The sequence below is a fragment of the Theropithecus gelada genome, chromosome X, assembly GCF_003255815.1.
Source record: "Theropithecus gelada isolate Dixy chromosome X, Tgel_1.0, whole genome shotgun sequence".
NCBI classification, from domain to species: Eukaryota; Metazoa; Chordata; class Mammalia; order Primates; family Cercopithecidae; genus Theropithecus; species Theropithecus gelada.
Genome location: NC_037689.1, coordinates 34,306,919 through 34,332,394, shown reverse-complemented (window position 1 = coordinate 34,332,394; position 25,476 = coordinate 34,306,919). Strand labels below are relative to the sequence as shown.

General features: G+C 38.8%; 1 protein-coding gene across 3 annotated transcripts in view; it reads right to left on the bottom strand.

Moving 5' to 3' along the window:
* FRMPD4 (FERM and PDZ domain containing 4) overlaps window positions 1-25,476 on the bottom strand; it is an 869,452-nt gene that overhangs the window by 25,082 nt on the left and 818,894 nt on the right. For all 3 annotated transcript variants that reach the window (XM_025372626.1, XM_025372627.1, XM_025372628.1), the window contains 5 exons: window positions 24,236-24,281; window positions 15,586-15,690; window positions 13,041-13,148; window positions 8,927-9,058; window positions 4,831-4,950 (listed from right to left, as the gene is read on the bottom strand). In XM_025372626.1, the coding sequence (XP_025228411.1) occupies window positions 4,831-4,950; window positions 8,927-9,058; window positions 13,041-13,148; window positions 15,586-15,690; window positions 24,236-24,281 (511 nt within the window). The remainder of the gene's footprint in view (window positions 1-4,830; window positions 4,951-8,926; window positions 9,059-13,040; window positions 13,149-15,585; window positions 15,691-24,235; window positions 24,282-25,476) is intronic.

Sequence of the window (25,476 nt, the reverse complement as noted above, 5' to 3'; positions counted from 1 at the left end):
TCAATTTTTTGAGAAATCATTTTCTTCAATGACTGCTATGCCATGATGGATTGAAAGAGGATTTGGGCATATAATTTAGAGACAAAAGCCCCAGGTTTGATTCTAGGTTCTGTCAAGTTCTAATAAAATGACCTTGAACACGGCATTTCGTCTCTCTTGAGCCTCAGTTTCCTTATTGGAAAAGTGGGTTAAATCTCAAAACAACTAACTTGAAAGTTAGCAATGAACTCGCAAGGTTTCCATGATACCTGTAAATATGTTTCATGAAGTGGAAGATACTTGATAAAGATGAGCCATCACTATTACTTCTCCTAAGAGTCATAGCTGGGACCATATTTCTCATCACTGCTTTACCCTGTATTTAACTAGACTTCTAGATGAATTTTTTGACAAGGTGATTAGTCACTTCATTATATTATATAATTAGTTCAGACTGATTCTGGAGAATGAGTGTGAAATTTGGAATATATATATTATATATATATGGTACTAATCTTGCTTTTATTACTCTCAACTATATTACTTAAAATACAGTTATACAAGCAAATGGGTAGTATCTGTTTTGCTAAATAGAGATCCCAAAAGGCTCCACTTGAGGCTTCCAAAATGTTCATTTATAACTAACATGTTAGATCTTAAAAAGGAAACCAATAATACTATAGTATTTGAAAACATTTTGGAGCCTCTTAGGTCTTACTCATTTGCTAATTGACATAACCGTCTTTTTCTTAACAGATAGTGGACAGGTAAATGTCAGTATAGCCCATTGTAATGATAAATTTGAACAATCTGGACTATTAGCATTTATTGTTAATATATATGCTAAAATCTGTAAAATATGTCATGGACCATTAAGAACTAGGAGATTAATAGATACTAGTATTGCAACTTCTGTTTTCATCGTCATGATTCATCTAGTCAATGGCTGCTGTCCTCATTAGGAGCCCACTAAGTTAAATTGATTTTATTTTTGTAAAGTGATACATGTTGCTCCTGCTTACTCTTTTGTTCTCTAGGCTTGTTTTATTGCATCTTTTTAGTATCTTGAAATCAACATGGGCACCCAGACACCATTTGCAGATCTGTTGACTTATATTAGATGTTATTTTAGACTTACGGTAGCACGCATTCTGTGATACAAGGCATTTCAAAGAAGAGGGTCTGAGGCAAAGACATTCTCATTTCCTGTTTCAGCGGAGGATATATGACAGTTGCTTTATTTTGGTCTTTATTGTCTACGATACCTGTTTTTCCATTTCTCCCCCTCTGGCTACACCTTGAAGAGGTGGCTAATTCACTGCCTATTCTATACTCAAGGCAAGAAAGCAGAAACATCCTCAGTCTTTTTCTTTTAGTTCCTGGGCAAGATTTCCAGACACATTTTCCTGTTCTGAGGACAGTCTCACATGTATAAAAAACATGTGTCTGTTGAATGAGAAGGATCTCCCTAAACTGCATTAGATTTGTGCAAACACACCTTAAACAGAACTGGGTTTGGCTGTACTCCTTGTCTACTTAAGAGGTGTCCTCTCCCCAAGACAAATGCAACCATATTTTTTTTTTATAAATGCAATGGACTTGTGATGTTTAAATGGAAGCAGAGTAAAATAGTTTTAAAGCACCCTCTTGTGAATGGGGTGAGTATGTAATTATAGAGAACAACCACTGAATGCACTCACTGTCTACAGCGACTACTGACCAGCACCTGTAACTATTTATTTGCAACTAACAATGTAGCACATGATCTGAGCTGCAGTGGCAAAGCCCTGGGTTGGTTCTCAGCAGGGACATGGGGAAGACACAGTAACAGATCAGCTGAGAATCAGGCTCTGTTTCATGCGGTCATGTCTGCTGGAGACAAGGAGATATTGTTGACAAGTGAGGGGTCCAGGTGATCAAAGCTTAACATTTAAAAAACCCAAAACGTGGCAGTTTTGTTGTTCGGGGTGGTAAACATTTTAAAGCACACTACACATTTCTTTACTTGGTCAACAGGTTTCACTGAACAGGACTTGACTTTTCCCAGTGATGTAGGATTATCTTCATGAACATTAATCGTCCCACTGAGCTGTAATACCACAGTCTTCCAAAGGCCACTGAGGTGGGGAAGGTTTGACTGGCCTCAACCTGAGTGCCCCCATCTGCTAGAACATTCTTGTATGTTCTGTGTCTTTCCTGTCTGACTTAACCTATGATCTTCAGGGCTTATTGCCACTTTAATTTATGTCACCATTCTTAACCTCTGGTACCTACCTTGTCTAGTCTCTCTTCCATCTTCCACCCACGTTTTTTTCTACCCATATTTTGAAGATTACAAATGTTTTGAAATATACAAGAAAGTATTAAAAATAGTAAAGCAAACAGCAGTGTTATTAACTACCTAGAGTTAACAAATGTTTCTTTTTATTTTATTTTTCTTACTTTTTTGCTTTATATATTTTATATATGGCTCCAGCAGTCTTTGCCTTATACAGATATTCTCTAAGACAGAATGTCTTCTTCTCCTTCTCCTTCTCCTTCTCCTTCTCCTTCTCCTTCTCCTTCTCCTTCTCCTTNCTTCTTCTTCTTCTTCTTCTTCTTCTTCTTCTTCTTCTTCTTCTTCTCCTCCTCCTCCTCCTTCTCCTCCTCCTTCTCCTCCTTCTCCTCCTTCTCCTCCTTCTCCTCCTCCTTCTTCTTCTTCCTTCGCTTTTGTTTTTTTCTCCTTCTGGCAGTCAGGAGGGGGAGGTTATGTTTAGGTTTGCAACCTCTTCAAGTAGTTAGTTCTACTGCTAGATGTCTAAGCTGTCTAAGGATTAGGTAAGTTGGTTTAATGTGATTATATTGGAAATTTAAGTGAGAGTAATAGGAAGCAGTTATAGTAAAATATAGGAACACCTCATAAATATCAACTTGGATAAATTCCCTTTGGGACAAACTACACCAGATACTCATTCCTGGAAACTTTCATTTTTGGGGAATTATAGCCCAGAATCAGATATTAGTCTGGAAAAGACTGTTCTCTTCAGGTTTTACCACCTTGAAATTAACAGTTCAGTAAAATGAATATCACAATTTTCAGAAAAATCTAAGCATCAAATGAATGAATAAGTAAGTAAATAAAGGAGAAGGGAAAACTCTCACACCAATTAATAAGTGCAGAAGCAATAATGAAATTAGAAAAATCATCATTTTCAACTACAATAATAATGGATTCAGATAAGAATAATCAATTAGGGCCAGGCGTGGTGGCTCATGCCTGTAATCCTAGCACTTTGGGAGACCATGGTGGACAGATCACCTGAGGTTGGGAGTTCGAGACCAACCCGACCAGCATGGGGAAACCCCGTATCTACTAAAAATACAAAATTAGCCTGGTGTAGTGACACATGCTTGTAATCCCAGCTACTCGGGAGGCTAAGGCAGTAGAATCTCTTGAATCCAGAAGACAGAGGTTGCAGTGAGCCAAGATCGTGCCATTGCACTCCAGCCTGGGCAACAAGAGCGATACTCTGTCTCAAAAAAAAAAAAAAAAAAAAAAAAAATCATCAATTAGTACTAAAACTAGTGGGTGAAAGTTTGATGAAGAAGATAATAAGAGTTACAGGCCAGGCACGGTGGCTTATGCCTGTAATCCCAGCACTTTGGGAGGCCAAGGTGAGCGGATCATGAAGTCAGGAGTTTGAGACCAGCCTGGCCAACATGACAAAACCCCGTCTCTACTAAAAATACAAAAATTAGCTGGGCGTGGTGGCAGGCGCCTATAATCCCAACTACTTGGGAGGCTGAGGCAGTAGAATCACTTGAACCTGGGAGGCAGAGGTTGCAGTGAGCCAAGATCGTGCCATTGCACTCCAGCCTGGGTGACAAGAGCAAGATTCCATCTCAAAATGAATAAATAAATAAATAAAAAGAGCTACAAAGTGACTCTCCACAAATTACTTTTTAATTACGAAAGGAATAGTAGTAGCTTTTGGGTGAATTCAGAGAATATCACCTTAACCAAGAGTTGAAGTTCATTTTGCCATTAGAGATAAACTGACATCATGTGCCTCTTGATGTGTTACACTGAGGACACAAAGTCAATCGTGTTGTTCTTCCCAAAATGTATGACATCAGTCTAATCATAAGAAAACATCAGAGAAACCCAAATTGAGAGATTTCTATAAAATAGCTGACTAGTACTCCTCAAAACTATCAAGGTCGTGAAAGGCAAAAAAGGGCTGAGGAATGTTCCAGATTTAAGGAGACTAAAGAGACATGACAACTAAATGCAAAATGGGATCCTGCAGTGCATCTTGTTCTAGAAAAAAATGTATATATAAAAGACATTTTGAGGATAATAGGCGTAATATGGATATAAACTGTAGGTGAGATAATGGAAATGTATCAATGTTTACTTTCCTGGTTTTGTTACTTGTATAATAATTGTATAACAAAATGTCTTTGTTATTAGAAAACACACACTGAAGCATTTAGGAGTAAACCAGAATTATTTTGGTAATTGACCTTCATATAGTTTAGAAAAAAATTATATACATTTGTATGTGGATTTGTGTGGGGAGAGAGAACATGTGCATATACTAAAGAGAAAGTAAATGTGGTAAAATGTTAACAACTGGTGAATCTGGGTGAAGGGTATAGATGACTACTCTTGCAACTTTTTTGGAAGTATGACATTATTTCAAAATCGAACGTAAAAATAAAAAGAGCATCATACAATTATTGTCCGATTCACTGAGCTTGAGGTGGGGGACAAAAAAGAAACGTTTCAAGTTAAAGAATTCTGGGCAAAGTCCCAAAGTTAGTTTATGTCACAACATTGATATAAAACATGCCAAAATTTTAACATACCTGAACATAGAGATACTCGAAAGCAACTGGATCTCTCCTTAAAAGGTCAATTGGATCTTTTGGGACGAAGCTAATTCGGAAAAGACATCTCATCTTATGGGAGCTGGGCCTCTGTGTCACCTGGAAGAGTAGAAAAATCACACAAGAACCCTTCAGTGCTGACTGAGAAATGGCTGAGGGACACTGAAGCAGTCAACTTTTTTTGGACACTAAGGAAAGAATCAGCGGATATTCTTTTAGTATTTATAGATACTCATTCCCTGAAAACTACACATAACCTTGCCACTTAGGTTGGGTTCCCCAGAAGCAGACCCCGAGATGAGGGGTTGTGTGCAAAGGACTTATTAAGAAAGTGCTCCCAGGAGAGGCTAGTAAGGGAGTGGGGAAAGCAGGTCAGGAAAGAAGAGGAAGCCAAGCAAGGGTGCCTCCTCAGGGAACCCCAGCAGAGAGTAGCTATAGCCTGATCCTGCAGGAGACTCTGGAGTGGTAGCTATACCACAGAGCTGCTGAGACCTCAGCCAAAGGAGCATTGATGAGTCATTCATTTAGAGCTGTCCCAGGGGATGTGAGTTTCCAGGTTTGGACATGATGGTCTCCGGTAGTCTGAGGGCAGTCCTTGAAAGAAGATCTGCAGATGCTGGCTGTTAGTGATAGCACCCCAGATCTATGTTGGGGAGTACAAAAAGGGGATCCAAAGGGACAGCAGAGAGATTGTCCAGTATGGTTTATTATTGCATAACATTGCTGTGTTTTGTTTTTCTAAATTAGACTCCAGACTGACTCTTGCAATGAAAACATGATAGTGTCAACCTTGGATGACATCACATTGGAAAGTAGGAAGACAGAGGTTTTGGCCCATGCAGTACATCAGACTCTACAAGTTTCCAAACTACTCCAAACTTCTGATATCATGATGATATTGTTCCACTTGCTCAAAGGAGCTTAAAATATACCACAGTTTCTTCAGGGTTAAGGACCATGGCTCGTTTCAGTTTGTTTTCCTTTTATAGAGCGTATGTGTCACATACTAGAAGTTCATTTCTTAATTCCTTTTGCAACAAAAGGAAATCAATTAATAATAATAGGTGTTTAATAAACACTTGAATGAATGAAAGACATTGGACTTTAAGAAAGAAGGCAAGAGCTTATCGATTTCCCTTCAAGGAGTCAACAAAACAAAATGAAAACCATGCAGCATGAACCAACACAGTCGTGTGTAATACTCTTATGCAGGGGACAAATCTGGCAATATAAAAATGTTGGTGAGCTGCAATTAAAAAATTTAAAATAAAATAGCTTTATTGAGTCCCGTGGTGTGTGTATGCATGCATGTGTATGTATTTACAGTTCGCTAACTTTGTTGAACAGAAGAATTCCAATGGAAAAAGACACCCTACTTGTACATATGTGGGCATCCTGAGTAGTCACACCAGCTTTCTGGCTGTGCGCAGGCCTGCAAAGCTGAATGGATTCATGAGACTCGAGGACTATCGGCTACTCAGCACTGGCTGATGGTAAAGCAAACAAGGAATAAAGAAATTGGGGACCCTAAGAGGCCACTAGTGCTGATCAGCCTTGCTGTAGTGTTTCACAGTGACTTCATGGGCTATTTTGCCAGAAAGTTTGTTCTGGTGTGTTAGAAAGTCAGGAATCACCATATCTCTGACTCCTTTAATTACTGGTTCAACTTTTTTTTCTTGAATTTTCCATAAGCCATCTTATCTTGAGTTTACTTTTAGTATCAAAATGTTACACTAGTTTTGGGAAATGAATTAATGTAATGAAAAAAGGTTGCTTCAAGTCATTAGAAATGGCAGTCCATAACACTTTCTAAAATAAACTAACAATTTCTTGGAAACTTTAAGTAGTATATAAATAATATTTTCTAGCAGAAGTTTAGTATCAAACCACCAGAAATTCAGGCAGAGTTGCTTAAAAATTCCATTGGGAGGTTTTCATAGAAATTAAATGTTTTAAAATGATTTTGTTATCGGAAAAAATATAATTTCTTACTCTCTACTTTTATCATGCCTATAAATATTTTAGCAATCAATTTTCCATATGCATTGATTTCAAAGGCATATAGCTGGTTTGTTTCAGGATATTTAAGTCCGTTTTCTAGAGATAGTACTTGATTTTTAGCACTTCACTTTTAGTTCTGATTCTATAATGAAAAATAAAGTTAAAGAAAGAATGATTATTAGGAGTTTGTTTCCTTCCAACATTTTAAAAGAAATGTAGTATTTGGAGCGAGAAGTTTTATTTACCTAGCATCAGAAGAGACTTTTAGAGAATCTTTGTCCAACTAAATCAGCATGAAGCTTTCCTATAAAGGCTATGTAGTAGATAAAAGTTTAGAGAGAAAGTATAACCAGAAAGTTCAGAACGTTGTGGGGGGTTTCATTAGACTCATAGTAACTAGATGTCTGCCCATATCCCCTTGGCATTTATTGCTATAAGCTGAAGGGTATTTACGGCAAACACCTGTGACCATTCGACAGCACAAGGCAAACCCGAATAACAAGAGAGCAGCCCACTATCAATAACAGACAGCATGTCGGTAGGCACACGTCCCAGTTCCCTCGCCTCTCAGTGGGATACCTCTGAGGTGTGTCCTACACTGTCTTTCAATGCTCTTCAGTAGGACTGAGCTCCAGTTACCCACAGTGGAAACTGGTTTGATAATACATTCTTTACTGGCCTCTCAATATTTCTCATCTCTCTTCCCCATTCCTCTGTGGGTATTTCCAGATATCTCTTCCCAAATAAACGACATGCATTCAAATCCTTAAGTTCTGCTTCCAGGGGAACTCAGATCCAGACACTGACCTTTCACATGACAGATTCTGTATATCAGGGGTTGTGCCCCTGTAATGAAGCATAAAATAAGTCCTTTATTTCCAATAGTGTTTGGCACAGGTTAAATAATAACCATTATAAGTGATTTAAAATATTTATAGGTAGATTTAGACTCGATAGAGGCCAGGTATGGGGGCTCATTCCTGTAATCCCAGCACTTTGGGAGGCTAAGGTGGGAGGATTGTTTGAGCCCAGGAGTTCAAGCCTGCAATAACCTATGATTGCACCACTGCACTCCACCCTGGGCAGCAGAGTGAGACTCTGTCTCAAAAAAACAAAACAAAACAAAACAAAACAAAACAAAAAAAAAACTTGATGGAAATAATAGGCCAAGTTTAGGTAGAGGAATATAAATCAACACAGATGGCAACTTTTGAACTAATCTATTACAAAAAGTTGGACTGAATCAAGAGAATCAGGGATATTTGCAGGACTCAATGTGTGGGACACCAGCTTTTATACACAACAACCAAAAAGCACTTTATTGTGACAACAGTTTTTGCCACTCCATCCAGCTGGCAGCATCTGATGCTTCTCCTCCTGGTGTCCTCTCCTACACCTCTCCATAAAGTTCTGTTATCATTGATCTCTCCTATGGAAGAGGAATTTGTTGAAATCTTTTATACATTCAACAAAGACTTTGCTTCTGTCACAAGAAAAGTCAGGGTGCTGCGCTGAATTCAGCAGCCAAGCAGCCTGCTTTTCTCCCCAGGGAACAGATGGGGGTGGCATCTTGGTAATCAGGAACTGGGACACATTGGTAGATCATATATTTATAGCGGGCAGGACTGGGGCAGAGATTTCAGGCTTCCAAAAATAGTCTTAAGTGTGCACTCAGAATTTCAAACAATTAAATATGATTTTGGATTAATTTAAATAATCCCAGAAACCATTTCTTTTTAATGGTTTCAAGAGATTGTTGACCAAAACAGGTGAACAGGTCACTGTAATAACATAAAATATAATTTTACAGAGCTGTATTCTCAATGTGCTGCTGGTGAGACTTTGAATGACAAATCTGGTTGGGAGACTAACTGACAGTCTGCAAAAGATGGGCAGAAAGGGAAACATGACCTTGAGGTGTAAAATGCATTAAGAATGCCAGCACTTCCTTTACAGAGGATACCCAGGGATACAATTAATACATTTACAGGATTAGAGTGGGGGAGAAATCTTGGACTGGGCAACCTCTGCTCTAACCAGCAGCCTCATCACTTGAGGGTGAGATTTCACAGACCTGAGTTAGAGTCTCCTGTTCATGAAGCAAGAGCAGCTTCGTTCCGGCCCCTTCTGTCCTCTGCTCCAGCATGAGAGAGAAGTGTTCAATGCCTTTGATGGAGAGCTTCTCTTGAAGGGTTAAGATGACATCCTTACAGAGGAAACATGAACATGATGAGACCAAAATCAAGGCCGCCATCTTGTGGAGTCTACCATGACTGAAAAGTGTTACACATGTAGGCTGCCAATCTTGAAATTTTATACCTTTGGTTGATTCTGAAATTTAATGCTCCAAAAAGATACAGAAATGAAGTCTTCCTTCTCTTGCCCTTTTCCTGGCCTCCTCTATCATTCAAAATCTTTATGGAGTTCAAAACAGAGACTTAACAAGGTAAATAGCTGGAGGAGGAGCTTAATATCATGTAAGCTCTTGATATAGAAAGGTTGTCAATAGATTGTGCAGTATAGCCAGTTCAATTCTCCTTTCTTCTAAATGGGGTAGCAATTAAACCAGTTCTGAAAGTGGTCTGCTCCAAGGGTTGGAAAACATGGCCTGCATGCCAAAACTAGCTCACCATCAGCTTTTGTAAATAAAGTTTTATTGGGACATGGTCATACCCATTTGTTTATCTAAAATCTATGGCTGCTCTTGTGTGCTGCATCAGCAGAGTTGAGTAGTTGAAACAGAGACTGTGAAGACTGAAATATCTGCTTGCTGACCCTGGCTTCCCTTCTGAAAGAGCAGTGTAGTGGTTGTAAGGAATGCAGGCTAAGAAAACAGCTGGGCTTCTAATCCAGGCTCTACTACTTACTAGCTGTGCAGCTTTGGGGAAGTTATTTAGTCGCTAAGTATCTTAGTTTCCCTGTGTGTAAACTGAGGATAATAATAATGCTTATCTCAGAACGGATATAAGGATTAAATGAGTTCACACATACAAAGCATTTATTATAACATTGTTTGGCACAGAGTGAGGGCACCATAGTAATATACATATATTTATTTTACATCTCTGGGGAAGGTGGAATGAGCAAGCTTTGTCAGCAATCTTTTATAGGATTAAGCATTTATGATCAGAAAGGTGTTCCACATACAAACACACACATTTACCACAATGTAAAACTAATTTCTTCAACCTATACTTTTTTCATGTACTTGAAAACTGGTAAATGATCCCTCAAAGATAATTTATACTCAGATGCTCAAAATTCTATAGGGAAGTTTTGCCCCACTGCAACATTTGGAAATTTCTGGAGACACTTTTGGTTGTCACAATAGTGGGAATACTACTGCCGTGGTGTGTGTAGAGGCCAGAAATGTTGCTCAACATCTTGCAATGCAGAGACAGCCCCACAGTAAAGAATGATTTGGCCTAATATCTCAACAGTGCCAAGATCAAGAAACCTTAGAGTGAAAACTTAGAGTTTCTTTTACTGACTTTTCTGATGTTTTGATCCTTCTCTGTGGTCCTTTTTCAATTTCTTCAGGCCCCGTTAAATCAAAGATCCCCATATCCACCCACTCCTGAAAAAAATCATTCAAGAGAAATACCTTGACTATGTTGAATTTCAAAAAAAAAAAAAAAAAAGATTTCCCTGCTTTATAATTTTCTCTTAAAGCCCAGGAAAGAGAAAACAAAACCAGCCTTTGTGTGACAACACATACTTTATAAAGCATTTTCCTGAACCACCAGGGAGGACACTGGAAAATCAATAGCAATAGTTTTTCCCTATTGTAATTCTGCAGCAAGAATTTTGGCAATTTTTGTTACACAATGTCATATTCCTTTCATAACTATACTATTTCTACTTTACACCTACCAGCCAGTGTCTATTGTAATAATGAGGCTGTTAGGTACAAGATAAGATAACTGGAATTTGATGTGAACTCTTTGCATTTCTTCCTGTCTTCTCATTGTCATCTGCAATCCTCAGGGAAATCAAACTTAGTCTTACATATGTTCTGTAATAAAGAGGCTGGAGGGAATGAACAACGGGCTTTCTTAAATTTAGATTTATTTCTGTTAAGAAATGCATTCAAGTCTTTACCTAGGTCTTCAGGTGGGGTAGGGAGTCCAGTGGCAGGGAGTTGACCAGTTGGCAACACAAAACAAGGCCATGGTGTCAGAGAGAGCTGTAATAATGTAGCTCTGTGGGTTATTTCAGAGGTCTGCCAACTATGACCCGTGGGTTACATCTGGCCATGCCCATTTGTTCACATATTGACTGTGAAGTAACAGATTAACCTTGCCTTGCCTAAAGAAAAATTTGCTCTTTTGCTCCCACTCTTAGAAAGTAACCTGTAAGCCCTTGGACTGTCCTGTCTGATAGAAGTGTTTTTGTTTACTGGGTGGTCTTGGGCCATACCAGATAGTCTATGCTAACAGTTGATTTATAGTGAGAACATTGGGCCATATAATATCAGCTCTAACTCTGGAGAGACTGAATACTAAGGTCAACCATGCAGGTGGTTAGCTGTGTCTATGTGGCAAACCCCCAATAAAAACTCTGGATGCCAAGGCTTGGGTGAACGTCTGTGGTTGGCAGTACTTCATGCATACTGTCACGCATCATTTCTGGGAGAATTAAGCATTATCTCTACAAATCCACTGGAAGAGGACATCTGGAGCCTTTCCACTCTATCTCTCCTGTGCCCTGACTATGAACCTTTCCCATTGCTAATCCTGTTTTGTATTCTTTTGCTATAATATACTGTAATTGTGAGTATAACAAATTACTGAGTTCTGTGAGTCCTTTGAGTGAATTATCAAAACCAAGCATTGTCTTAAGGACTAACCAAACCCACCTGTTCATGGCTACTTTTCTGATACAATGACAGAGTTCAGTAGTTGAAACAGAGATCAAATGGCCCACAAAGCCTAACATATTTACTATCTAGCCCTTTCCAGAAAAAGTTTGCCTACTCTTGGGTTAGTTGATCAATAATTACATTAATATCTCACCACAAATTGATAATGAATGAGGAAAAAGGGAAGAAGTCCTTTCCAGACATCACCATTTAAAATTAGAAGTCTTGTATGAAGGAAGTTAATATTTCATCTGGAATGATTTAAGGATGATTTAATGCTCCAACATCAATCTAATATTTTCCACTGCATGACCTATTAAGCTACTACATACTTAGAGCAATTCAAAACAAGCTGCTTGCTGGTATAATGACAATAAGAATACACAGTGAGTGGGTCTTTGCAGAAATGCTTCTACGTGTGAGGTCTATGCTGATTAATTAAAAAAACCAACAAGAATTAGAGGTCAGATATTGACAGACATTTTTTAACAGAGGGTTGATATTCTCTTGATAGATTATTGTACAGATCATCACAAGGTACTCTTTTACCTTCATAAAATCTTTTTTACTGTGCCATGTGAAGAAAGCCTATTTTAGGCTGATGAAGCATTAGGGCGCAATCAATTTCTGAATACACTTTTGTCCAATAAAAGGAAGAGGCTCTGTACTTTTCTTCTCCAGGAAGAAAGCATGTGGGGAAAAAAAACCGTATGCTTTGCTATAATACCTATTATCTAAAACTCACCTGTGGCTCTGAAAGAATAGGATTGCTTTGTGAGTCTTCCTTTCTAGCCCTTCTTCTAAGAAGTAGGCCTCATTTCTCCCTCTTTATGCATCATTACCATGAAATTGGTTACAGAAATTAAAAGTAAATGTTACTTTTACATTATTTTACCCTTTGTTTTTTGCTGGACACCAAAGTAGCAGATATTCAATTAATAGCTAACATCTTAATCTTCTGAGCAGCTGATATTGCTGAGAAATCATGCTGGCCTTGGGCAGGGTGCCAAGCCGCCTTGGTGATAGTCACACTATTTTAATTAATCTGTAGTTGCATTAAAATGACTAGCTCTAGTGTTTCTTCACTGACAGTATATTATATTGTTTTGCAACACCAAGAGAAATAAAAGAGCAGAACCTTCTTAGTTTAAGCTTTTGGTTTTGGTTTGGTTTGAAGTATTCACAGACTACATTATATGGAGGCAATCAACAGAATTGCAGAAATAAAGGGATAGTTCTGAAAGAAGATACAGCTACAAATGGCTCACAGTGTCCTGCATGTTGTACCTGAAAGAGTCTAGGTACAGAGTTTACCAGGTCATCTTACCTTAATGGAAGTGCTGCAGTCAAAGCGAAATGATTTAGTCTGCCCATTTTCCAGATAGACTTTCAAAACATTTGGCATAAAAAGAAGTGAGTTGTCCTTAACAGTTTCCTGTTAAAAAAGTGGGGGGTATAAGTTGATCAAATTATGACTCTTCTCTTTGCAGTAGCAGCACATCTATAGTTTATTCTAAGCATGGCATTAAAAAACAATCAAACTCTCTAAGGCCAACCAAGGCATTCCTTTGGTGATATGTGAGTTAAGTTGCTCATAGCAAAATACATTTGCTCATCAGAAAGTCAATCAGATGAGGTTTTTTTTTTTTTTTTTTTTTTTTTTTTTTTTTAACTCAAGATTCCCCACTGGCACACATGATTGCAGACATGATTCTTTTGTAATTAGGCTTTGACATTTGGAACTACAAGCCCAGACCTAAGCAGGGCAGGAAGTCTTGAGCAGAACAAAGACCAGCAATGATGCTGTTTGATGAGGTACTGTGGGTGCCTGGCAGTGTCATGACAGTGAGTCACCAGCATAAATAAGCTTCAGGTATAAAGTTATTTTGTGAAACTATTTTCACCCAGTTAGGAATGGTTCTTAAACTCCAAGGGAAAAGATAAGGAATGGCTTAGTGTGTTAAGAGAGTAAAACATTGTCTATAATGAACAAGATCATAATCTAGAAATAACTCAGAAAAAGATGCCAGCTTGAAACATGACAAAAAGCAAACAATAGAAATGTTATTTCTTTGCATTTTTTCTTTCATTGGAAGTAGTGAGAGATGAGAGAGAAGAAAGAGGGAGGAAGAGGGCACACTTAATGAGTTCTATAAGTCCCAGGAGTGAGCTGAGTTATTCACATGTAGTTGGTCATAAAGTCCCAGGAGTTGAGGAGAACTCAGCATCATGAGTGCACACATCCCTTGTCTTGCACATGAGGGAACTAAAGGCAAGATGTTCAGGGATTTGCCAGTGTCAGGGAGAATTCAGTCCCTAAGTATTTCCATAATGGGCCTCCTGCCTTTCACTTCCTATTTCTTTTCCTGAATTTCCTCCCCCTCCTTTTTGCTTCTGTGGACTTCCCGCATAGTCTTGCTCCCAAGTCACTGAATAAATCTTGATCCCAGTCCAGAAGAAATGGTACTCAGTGACTCAGAAGAGCAAGAGTAAACTGGAAATGAAGACAGTCATGAAGTCTGAGGAGCATCCACATGTCTGAACATCCCTGCCATCCACAAACCTGTGGCAGGGCAGTGGAGGCTTCAGGAGATGATTATCCTCAGAGGTGTCCTCACACATCAGCTGACTTGCAGGAGTCTTGCTATATCCAGGGATGAACTGACACTGCTGTAGCAGCTTCTAGAATCATATTCTTTCTAAAGATGTGTAAACTACCTGGTTGCGCAATTACATGCTCGAAAGCTCTGGGCAGAAAAGTTTCAGATGACTTTCTGCTATATATTGATTCCTCTGTACCTTCTACCCTTCAGCTGGGACACTCTTGTTGCAAATTAATAATGTACAGTGACCGTGCATCCAGAGTGATGGGATGCATTGAGGAGCACAGAACAGACCATGCTCACAGGGCAGTACAGCCACAGCCTCCAGCCTTCCCCACAAGCATCACAATAGCTGGACCCCAAGTGGGGCAGCCCTAGATCAGTAAGTTTTGATTCGAAGACACTTGGAGCATAGGATGTACAGGCCTACATTTTCAGATTCAGATCCAGAACCAACCTCGGAGAAGAGTTTGTGACCAATAATGAATATATTGTAGGTGAGATTTTATCCTCATGGATTTATTTAAACAATACCAACAGAACAGCAATGCTCTGGCATTTCAAAGGTCCAAAAAATATTAGTGCCTTGGATGATAGTTTTCTAAAAACTGAAAACACTTCAGTAAATTTTTGGGAGAAAAAGTCAAAAAGAAAACATCCTGTTGATATTTGCATTATTCATTTTGAAGATCAATTAAGTGCCTGAGTAATAATGATTTCTATCAGGATCTATTTATGGAGATGTGGGCAGTATTTCTTCAGTTCTTGTTGCCTACATAAAATTTTTCTATCATTTTAACTTCTTTGCCTGATTAATTGAAAGATTAAGCTTTTCTGGGGAAGTAAAAAGGAGAAACACAATACCTTTCTCAAAAATACATAAAGTACTATCATATGGAAGAATGCTTAGTTAGCAGAATGGGAAGAAATAGGTGGAAGTTTCAAAGAGGCATATTTTACTGAGTATGAATGAGGCAGTGTCACTGATCCCAAATCATATGAACTCCTTTGCAAAGCAGTGAGGTCTCTGACACTGGAAGCATTCTAGGAAATCCTGGACTACCACATATTCTGACCATGTTAGAGGAGATTCAGGCCCAACCTGATGATCTCTCAAGCCCTTTACAACCTTGAGATTTGACACCTCTGTAAAAACCAACGACCAATTTCAGATCAATCATTCCAGTGGGACTACTGACTTTGTTTGAGTACAAAGCTTCTGCCTCATTGACTTTCCCTGAGTCACAAAGCAGGCAACTGTAAACTCACCGACACTTGGCCGTTGATGATGACTTCCTCAGAGAAGCGTACTTTGACTGGATTGGACTTTAATCTTGCCTTTTTTGCAGCACTAATAAATGCTGATTTGGGAGACTAGAAGAAAATAAAACATTTTATCTGATTACTGGTAACATAATGCAAACCTTGTAACAGTTGTTTTCCATCTTTATCCTCCCAGTTATGCAATAATTTTGCTAAAAAATAAAATGCTTGGTACATGTCCTATTCAAGGACAAAATGCAAATTATAGACGCAGTCAAAACTCTGTCATGTCTATAAGTTAGTAAGTTTGATTTAGTCACCAGATCAGAACTACCACTACCATGTTCCAGTTTTAACTGAGCACATTTCCAGGGATATTTTAAAACAATGGCTGCAAAAGCACACAAACTCTGCTTTTAATAGAGAGCTTTCAGCACAGTGTTCAAGGTGAGGTGGTAGTCAGATCTAATGTTGGGTTTATGATGAATTGATCATTAATCATCTATTTTAATGAGGTGGAGAAGAGTCATTGATAGTCCTAAAATGATTCATAATCCCATTGTTATTCACATTAAGGGCATATGGGCATGTGAGCAGACAAGTACTCTCTCCCTTTCTCAAGCACTCATGCTTTATGTACTTGCAACCTGAGTTTTAGCCTCTTCTTGGTAACTTGTGATCTTGTGATCTTACTGAGGAGGGTAGAAACGAGACCTTTCCTTACAATTGAACGTTGACTTCATATTCTTCCTCATCTTATGGGCTCTTTGTGCCTTATGATCCTCTCCTTTCTTTTATTGGGAAGAGGGGCCATGTAGCACAATTCTTCCTCAGAAATTGGAAGTACAATGGGAGAACCTGCCTAGAAGGGTGCTGTGATACTGGGGCATCCCTTGCTGCATGATCTTGGTAAAGTCACTTTATCTGAGAATCACTATTGTTGCATAATTTTAAAGAAGCCTAAGGGGAAGGGAACTCACACCTAGTAGATATCTACTATGTTGAAGGCATTGTTTGTTTATTTTTAAAAAGAATTACATTCTCTATGAAACCTAATACAGAGGTAAATAGTTTGAATCATACAATTGTTATTTTATAAACGAAAATGGTCAAATATTGGCAACTGCCTATGGTTCAAACTAATGTTTTCCATGCTATATAGTCTTAATACATTGAGGCTGTTGTGCAGAGAATTCTAATAATTGACTCTAGAAACAACACAGAGGCTTAACCCTCTATTTATTGTACTAATCTAGAGGCACGAAAGCCAACTAGGGTGACCTATACTTTGGTTTTCAAAGTAAAATGAATTTAAAAAAGGACTCTCATTCTTGTCAAATACAAGTATACTTAAGATCAATTAAATTTAAAAAGCAATATGATGAAATAGATAAATCAAATGTGGTCCATCTGTACAATGAAATATTATTCAGCCATAAAAAGGAATGAAGTTCTGATACATGCTACAACGTGGATGAACCTGGTAAATATTATGCTAAGTGAAAGACACCAGGCACAAAAGGCCACATATTGTATGATTCCACTTACAGAAAATGTCCAGAATAGGCTAATCTATAGGGACAGAAAGTAGATTAGTAGTTGCCACAGGCTGGGAGTGGAGGAGAATGAGGGAATGAGGAGTGATACTTAATGAATATGGGGTTTCCTTTTGGGGTGATGAAAAAATTGTGGAACTAGGTAGTGGCAATGGTTGTAAAACATTTTGAATGTACTTAATGCCACTAAATTGTCCACTTTAAAATGTTTAAGATAGTATATTTTATGTTATGTGTATTTTACTGTAATAAAAAAGCTGTTGAAAAAAGTATAATAAAAAGTGTGTGTGGGGTGCCTGTGTGTGCATGTGTGTATGCCTGTGTATGTGTGTGCGCGTGTGTGTGTGTGTGTGTGTATTCCTGAATGGAGTTTTTGTTTTAATACCAGGAGAATCCTGTTATTTCTAAAGTTCCCCTCCACACCTATCCCATCCTTTGCTATGAGTAGTGTCTTAGAAGACTGGATAAATGGATGATTTGTCTCCCAGAGCTTGAATTCATCCATTTATGCAAGATGTTTTAAGAGAATGGCTGCCCTCTTTAAAAAACAAACAAACAAACAAACAAACAATAGCAATAAACCAAAAGAATAGCTTTAAACATGCTCAACATGACTTTTAAAAGTCCTGCTGCAGAGCTGAAGTGATGTGACAGGGTGTTCTCATCAGTATCTTTGTAATTATAGGCCAACTTTAGTAATGATTAATGAGCAAATCATACAGTGGTGAGTTCATTTGCTTTTGATATGTCATTTTTTAGCTGAAGGGAAAACATTATTCTCCTGTAATGATTTTAAGCAGGTGGTATTTACATTGGCACAATGAGTTGAGCACAAGTGAAGCAGCTGTAATAAAGCTACCCAGAACAGACACTACTAATTAGATGAGATGTTTTAATGCAGTTGCACCCCACTTCTCCAGCATTGTTTGGGAGCGAAATATTTCACGTGTTCAGTGTGCCAGATACCGAGGTTTATTCCTCTGTGCATCTCAATTTTTAAATGTTATATTTTGCCATATTTTTCTAAAGTGTTCTACCCAATTCCTTGATTCAATAAAAAGTATAGAGTTTTCGGATGCATATCATTTGATATAACCTTAGAATGCCATGGTGTTCCCAGGGATCATGAAAATACCTAAGGTTATTTGCCCCTAAAGTAAATAGCCCCATATTTACTAGCCATGCTGAGGCCAATAAATATGGGGCTATTTACTTTAGGGGCAAATAACCTTATGTACTATCTCCTCTCTCTAACTATATGTAGCATGCCCATCTTATGTAACTTCATTCCTGTATTTATTTACCATGCCATAAAGAGAAACATGCTAATTTAGGAAGACCAGAAAGGAAACTAAATAGCCAAGGTTGTTAAGTAAATATTATTTTATACACAATTTGAAATCAACAGACTCGGGATAAACTTCTAACTAAGAATTCATAACAAGTACTATTTTTGTTCTGGGTTTGTGACTATTTCATAAAATTGACAAACGTTTTGAAAATTACTTTTTGATAACAACTACATAGGCTCTCCAAGTCTGAAGGCTACTTAATGAGAATCAACGAAGTACTGGCTTATTCCACTGGCTAGAGTTACTTGTGGTATATTGGGTAATGTAAACCAGTCATGACTATAGTTTTAACACAGATTTATCTTTGTTTCTCAAAAAATATACAATGTATACCACTTGAAAGCCTGCTGAATTAATTCTGAGCAACCTGTAGGTGTTGATCACAAGCACTTCATATCCTGTGGTGGAAATAACAAGTAATTACCATTTTGAATAATCAGATTCTCCTACTGTTAATTAATTTTAAGATTATCAGGCCCCTAATCAACCCCTGTAATTTTTCCAAATTTGCTGTTGCTAAGATGGCCACAATAGTGTGTGGAATGCTCCTGATGCTTTTGAATGCTCTTAGAAGTTACTAGAACATAGTTTGAAAAAATTACACAAATAAGATTAATTTCTGAAATTGAAGGGCAAGGTCTTGAACTTGCAATTCCTAGAGCTCTACAGTACTACTTATATATCAGGTATTGAGAGAACATTTGGTGAGGACTAGCCTACATTACTGGTTGGCTTAGTTTGGAGTCTCCAAAATGCAGACCTAAGACAAGGATTCACAAGCAGGTAGCTGATTTGGGAGGTGCTCACAGGAATCCCAGGTAGCTGAGTGGGAAAGGCAGGCAGGAAGGGAGAATAAACCAGTAAAGCATTTGCTGTTACTAAGGCACCACTATAGGCAACTGGAGCTTACTCCTGCTGGGAACCTCTGGGAAACAAGGCAGACCACATGCCTCAGAGTTATACTGTCTGAGGAGAGAGGGAGCTGGGGTATTTATCCACCAGTTCCTGTCAATCATTGATGGAGCGTCTCCTTGTATTGTAAGTTTTCAAAATTCATATTTTCCTGCTGCCTCAACATCCCCACAAACAGGTTGTGAGCACCCTGCCCAGGCAACCAGGTGCACCAGTGTGATATAGTTGGCTCCTGCCACAAGTACCCTTTCCCACCCTCCCCTGACTGTGACTTAGTAACATTTAAACAGATCAAAGAAATTCCCTTGCACTTTTCTTGTGTGTTCCACCCTGACCCCCTGATAAAGGCACTTGCCCACAGGCTCTACCCCACCTGGTTGGTTGAGTTGGCTCCCTTAGTGCTCCCTCTCATGTGACCCCTCCTCTTGGCATGCAGTTTCTCTAGGAGTGAGTATAGAAAAACTTCTTTTTCCTGCACCTCTCCTGTGTCCCCTCTTGTGGCTACACCTGACTGACCACCATGTAAGAGAACACAAAAAACAGCCTTTCTGGGAGTGATAATTCCTCAGCACTTGTGGCCTGCTCCATGAGCATGCTCCTAGGCCCAGGAAGAGCCTGCAGGCAAAGACTCACAGGTGTTCTCCATTGGAAATTAGGCTGGCATGCTCAGCATGACATATGGTCTGGGCTCTGATAGAATGTGCTACACTGGGGTTTCCATGAGGAGGTGTGTAGCCTCTCTCAGCTGTGTGGAACACAAGAAAATGTAGTTAGGAAGTCGGAGGCAGGAAAGCAGGTCCCTCAGCTCTTTGGAAACCTAAAGCAATGTGAATTATGCCAGCTCACGCACGGTACACCAGAACTGAGAGAATGACTTAGCTCAAGTCCCATTGAGTTGGGGTTGCATGAGGGGAAGTTGTAGAAACTCTTTTTTGTTTTTTGAGCAGAGTTTCGCTCTTGTTGCCCAGGCTGGAGTACAATGGTGCAATCTTGGCTCACCGCAACCTCTGCCTCCCAGGTTCAAGTGATTCTCCTGCCTCAGCCTCCCGAGTAGCTAAGATTACAGACATGCACCACCACGCCCGGCTAATTTTGTATTTTTATTAGAGACAGGGTTTCTCCATGTTGATCAGGCTGGTCTCGAACTCCTGACCTCAGGTGATCTGCCCGCCTCGGCCTCCCAAGGTGCTGGGATTACAGGCGTGAGCCACCATGTCCAGCCATAGAAACTCTAAATACTCTCTGTCTCAGGTAAGATTGGCTTTGGAATTCTAGACTTGGAAACTGTAGAAAGCAGAGTCAAAGGAAAAAAGGAAGGAGCTGGCCAGTGAAAGATCTATAATAAAAAAGGATAACAGTACAAGGAAAGAAGATGGCGTATCAGAGCCAAACAAATAAAACCCATGAGTAACCCAGAAATTCCCCTTCTAAAATTCCATCCTGGGGAAATACTAACTACAGATTAAGACTTATACACAAAGACTTTCTTTTCAGAATTATTTATAATAGCAAAACATTAAAGATGATGCAAAAGGCCCAATGATGTGGGTTGGTTAAGGAAATCTTGGTTCAGCGTAATGTTTTGCAGCCATTTAAATGATGCTTATGAAGAGTTTTTGATGACATAGGAAATGTTTATGATATATTTAGTAAAAGAGGCATAATAAAATTACATGTACAATATGATCTCAACTAAGGCATAGAAAAAAAGACTGGAAGGAAATAGGTCGAAATACTTACACTGGTTGTCTCTGTGGGAAAAGTTTGCCAACACGTTTTTCTGCATCTATATTTCTTTCTGTACTTCCACTTAGTACTTTTTTTTCCCCAAGAAAAACAGTAAAAATCATGGTGGCGGGGAAAGCCTACCATAATACTTTTTTAAAAAATGCAGCAACCTATTAAGAATTACTTCTTATCAAAGAATTCCAGGGATCCTAAAACTCTCACCCCATTCCTCCTTGACCTGGGTCTCATTGGAGATCAATTTCTGTGGTTGGGTCATGTTGGGGTACCTTGGGCACATGTGGAATATGACTGGAAGGTATAAACATTAGCTGTCTATCTTTACTGGACCTTATGCAGAAGAAATACAACATAAAAAATGCTGTCCAGCAAGTTGCAAAAGAAATTAAAATGCTAATTTTTATTGTCTGTAATAAAAGTAGAACTTACGGACTTTCTTTTGGTCTGCTGGCTCATCTGTTTCTGTTTGTCAATCCTGATTGCTGAGAAGATGTTTAACAAATATGTGAAACTCAATAAGTTTTTTTTTTTTTTTTTGCAAATAAAAGATTGCAGTCTTGTCTTTTCCCATCTGCTGTCCAATCCATGTCTGATATCTATTTAAGAAACTTTGTGGTTTTAATTCTTTTATTTAAACTTCTACAACTCGGAGGAGAGAAGAGCCACTTGGGATTTGAACAGTTAAGGGAAGACTTTAGGTGGGACAGTGGTTCTCAGCTGGGAGTAATTTTGCTCCCAAGGGACATTTGGTAATGTTTGGAGACATTTTGGTTTGCCACAACTTGGGGAGAGGGTGCTACTGGCATCTACTAGGTACAGGCCAGGGATGCTGCTAAACATCCTACGATGCACAGGATAGGTCCCCATAACAGAGAACTCTCCAGTTCAAATATCAACAATACCAAGGTTGAAAAACCTTGAGGTAGTGTTTAGAATTTGGCCTGAGACTTGAAAGCTGAGAAGGATTTATTTAGCAAGGCCGAGGAGGTGGTGGGACTGGAGTCATTTTTCGAAGGAGAGTGGTCAAAGGAAAGTCAAAGATGAGAATTTGTCTGCAGTGATTGGGCAAGGGGAAAGTAACTCTGGAGCAGAGGTACAGCTGTTGGCTATAAGAATACGAGACGCTTCCTCCTAAATATTGTGGCTAAGTGTTGCCTTTCAATGTAGCACAATGGCAAGAGCCACTGGAACTCCTAGAAAATTCCAGATTATCTTTTAAAAGGAAGTGCCATGATTCACTGCTAGTAATCAACATTCAAATGAATAACAAGTCACATGGACTCCAATGGCAAACAGCAAGTAAAGCCACAAGACACAACCATAAACTTACATGTAAAACTCTTCTTTCTTTTTCTAAGTTTACTGCATGAGGTAAAACAGTATCCCACATTGCAAAACAAACAAACAAAAACAAAGGTCCTGCCTGATCTTGCATTTCTAGTAGATTATAAAATATAGAAAGAGAATTCGGGAACGACAGTGCAAATGTGAAGTTCCATCAGGAATTTAAAGTGGTTCAATCTCAATTTATACTTGTTCAATCTCAATTTATAGTTGTTTAATGCTTATTATAGACATTTACATTGACTTCACCCAAATTGAATTTGTCCACTGCAAACAAATCAAGAAGTGTGGATAGATTTGAAGTAAGTGAAAATGACAATTTGGTTAACCAAAGCAATCTAAAAACAGCCCAGCTGTACTTTATATAGAAGCATATGGAAGGAATCTCAGAATCAGACAGATGAGGAGACCAAGGTTCTGAGCAGTTAAGGTAGTCACTGCTGACTCTTTTGTTATACTGCTGGGAGCTAGAAGCTAGATCTCAAGTCATGGTTCTCTAACATCCTGGGGCCTCCTTAGTTTTCAAATCCCAATATGTGTGTATGTGTGTAAGTTCTGTCAAAGAGATGGAGTTAACAGTAGCAGTCAATATTAAACTGAGCTTTTAATATAAATATGCATAGTTACATCCTAGATGGCATAATTTGTTGTTTTGGTTAGTTCTATTTGTGGTCTTATCAGAATTTTGATCCTTATTATTTCCTGTCTAAAATGCCTAGCCCACAGAGCTTAGGGGAAAATTTTTGGGACAGGGGAAATGAAGAGTTTGGTCAGAAGATGGAGATCAGCAAATACCAGAGCCCTTTAATTGATGTAGAAATTAAATGCTCCAACTCTATGGGGAAGAAAACAGGAGCTTAAGCAGGCTGGAATCACTGCCACTCCATATGAAGGTCAGACTGACAGGAACCATTTTGGGAAAAATCTGAAGGAATTTGCCTTGGTAAGTTTTAGTTCAGCTGACAACGTATGAAATTTGCAAGCAGTGGCAAGTCTATACAAATAGAAAGGAAATTAGTGGTTGCCTAGGACTGAGTGTGGGAACAGGGATTAATTGTAAATGGGAACAGGGATCTTATTGGGGGGATGGAAATGTTCTCAAACTGGATGGGGTGATCGTTGCATACCTCAGTAGATTTTATGAAGACCATAGAACTGTACACTGAAAATGGATGAATTTTATGGTACGCAGATTATACCATGATAAAGTTTTTTTTTTTTTTTTAAATCACAAGAACTGTCCAGTTTGTAAATCACTTTCCACCCTCCAAACCATGATGGCTGAAACCAAATTCTGACAGCATATATCATATAATATCTACTCTTAAAGCAAGCTTTGCTAAAATATCCAGTTCTCTACAGAATTATTTAGCTGGGGATAAGAATAACAATTGTGCATTGACCTCCTACAATTAGATAGTCTCATGAGATTTGTGTTTCTTAAACTGGAAACCGTAAGAAGGTCTTGAGTTTAGTGTCATTTACAAATGTGACCATTGCATAGGACTGGAACAGCTGGTTGTCTTTCAAGAACTTTAGAAAATATATTACTCCCTTTCCTCTTCAATGAATGACTTTGCTAACATGGAGTATAAAGTACAAAAATAGTCAAGATTTTTGAACCCATATTGTGAGTGCATGTTATTTTTCTCTGCTGTTATTCATCATCATGGTTTTACTGGAGTGGGCAGAAGAAACAAGAAGCCTGAGAACATTAAGTGGCACTTTTATTCACAGAACACTTACAGGGTAAGGCTGAATGACAGTGAGGAGTATCGATTCTTTGCAGCTTCTGTAAGAGAGAAAAACAAACATATTTATGATATGCACTGAGCCTGGACTCTAACCAGTAAGAGTTTTCTTTCAAAACATTAGTGAATGTTCCCTGGACTCCCAGGGTAGAGTAAATCAAATAGCTCAGATGTAGGCTTTCAGACCACACAAAAAGCCAAAATGAAGTGTTTCCTGAGTTTAACAAACTGCCCAATTGAAAGCTTCCTAGCAAGTTTACATTGGGCAATATTATCTGTGCTGCCAAACAGCAGGACCTTAAAATAAAACCCAGGAAGGGAAGAACAGTTTTAGAAGCATCAACTAAGTCTCTATATTTTTTGCTGCTCTCAGAATTGATTCTCCCCTTCTGATTTTCCTTTAGCCTATTTTTTCTTTGCTGCTTAAAAATTTCTCTGTAGTTTTCTGCCAGGGGAAGAGATTTTTAAAAATTCTATCAATTCATGGAGCATCATTACCTCTCAGTATCAGCATCCTAAAAGAGAAATGTTATTGTTGGTATCTTATGAAAAAAATAGCATCCCAGCAAACATCGGTTCCCATACTGTGTGGCTTAGTAAGTCCCTGGTCACAATGCTAGGACCCTGGGCTGATAAATATTTCAGACAGGCACCGGTTGGGAAATATTACTCACAATAGGCTGCACTTCATGGCTAAAAGCAGAACAATGTAATATAATGGTTTATCTAATTCCCTCCAAGTAACTCAAACCCTTGAGGAAAATTCATGTTATGGATTATAATAGTTTTTCTTTCTTCCCTTCTTTGTTCCTTTTTAAATCATGACTAGGAGAAAGGTCAGTTGCCATTTTGTTGAAGAAGAGCTGACTTTTTCTACTTTAGGTTGTAATTAACTACCTGCTTTTCTGATTTATTGCCCACACGAGTAAGGGGAAGGACATCTTTTGCAAGGTTGTTCCCTGGAAGAAGTCACTGCAAATCACACTTCTAGCACTAACTGATTTGTGGCTTGGCCCACTCACTCTGACTGGGCTGGACCACGTAGTAGGGAGTGGGGTAGGGGAAGAGAGGAATCAAGAGGGCAGAGAAAGGAGTAATAGAACTAAAACTCCAGGAAGACTCAGAACACTTAGGATGATGGTGCTGGTGGGGGCAGGAAGGTAGCACAGTGCTGATGGTGGCCTGTCTGCTCCCACAAGTTCCCAATCACCAAGGCTGGCAGGGAGCCCAATGATT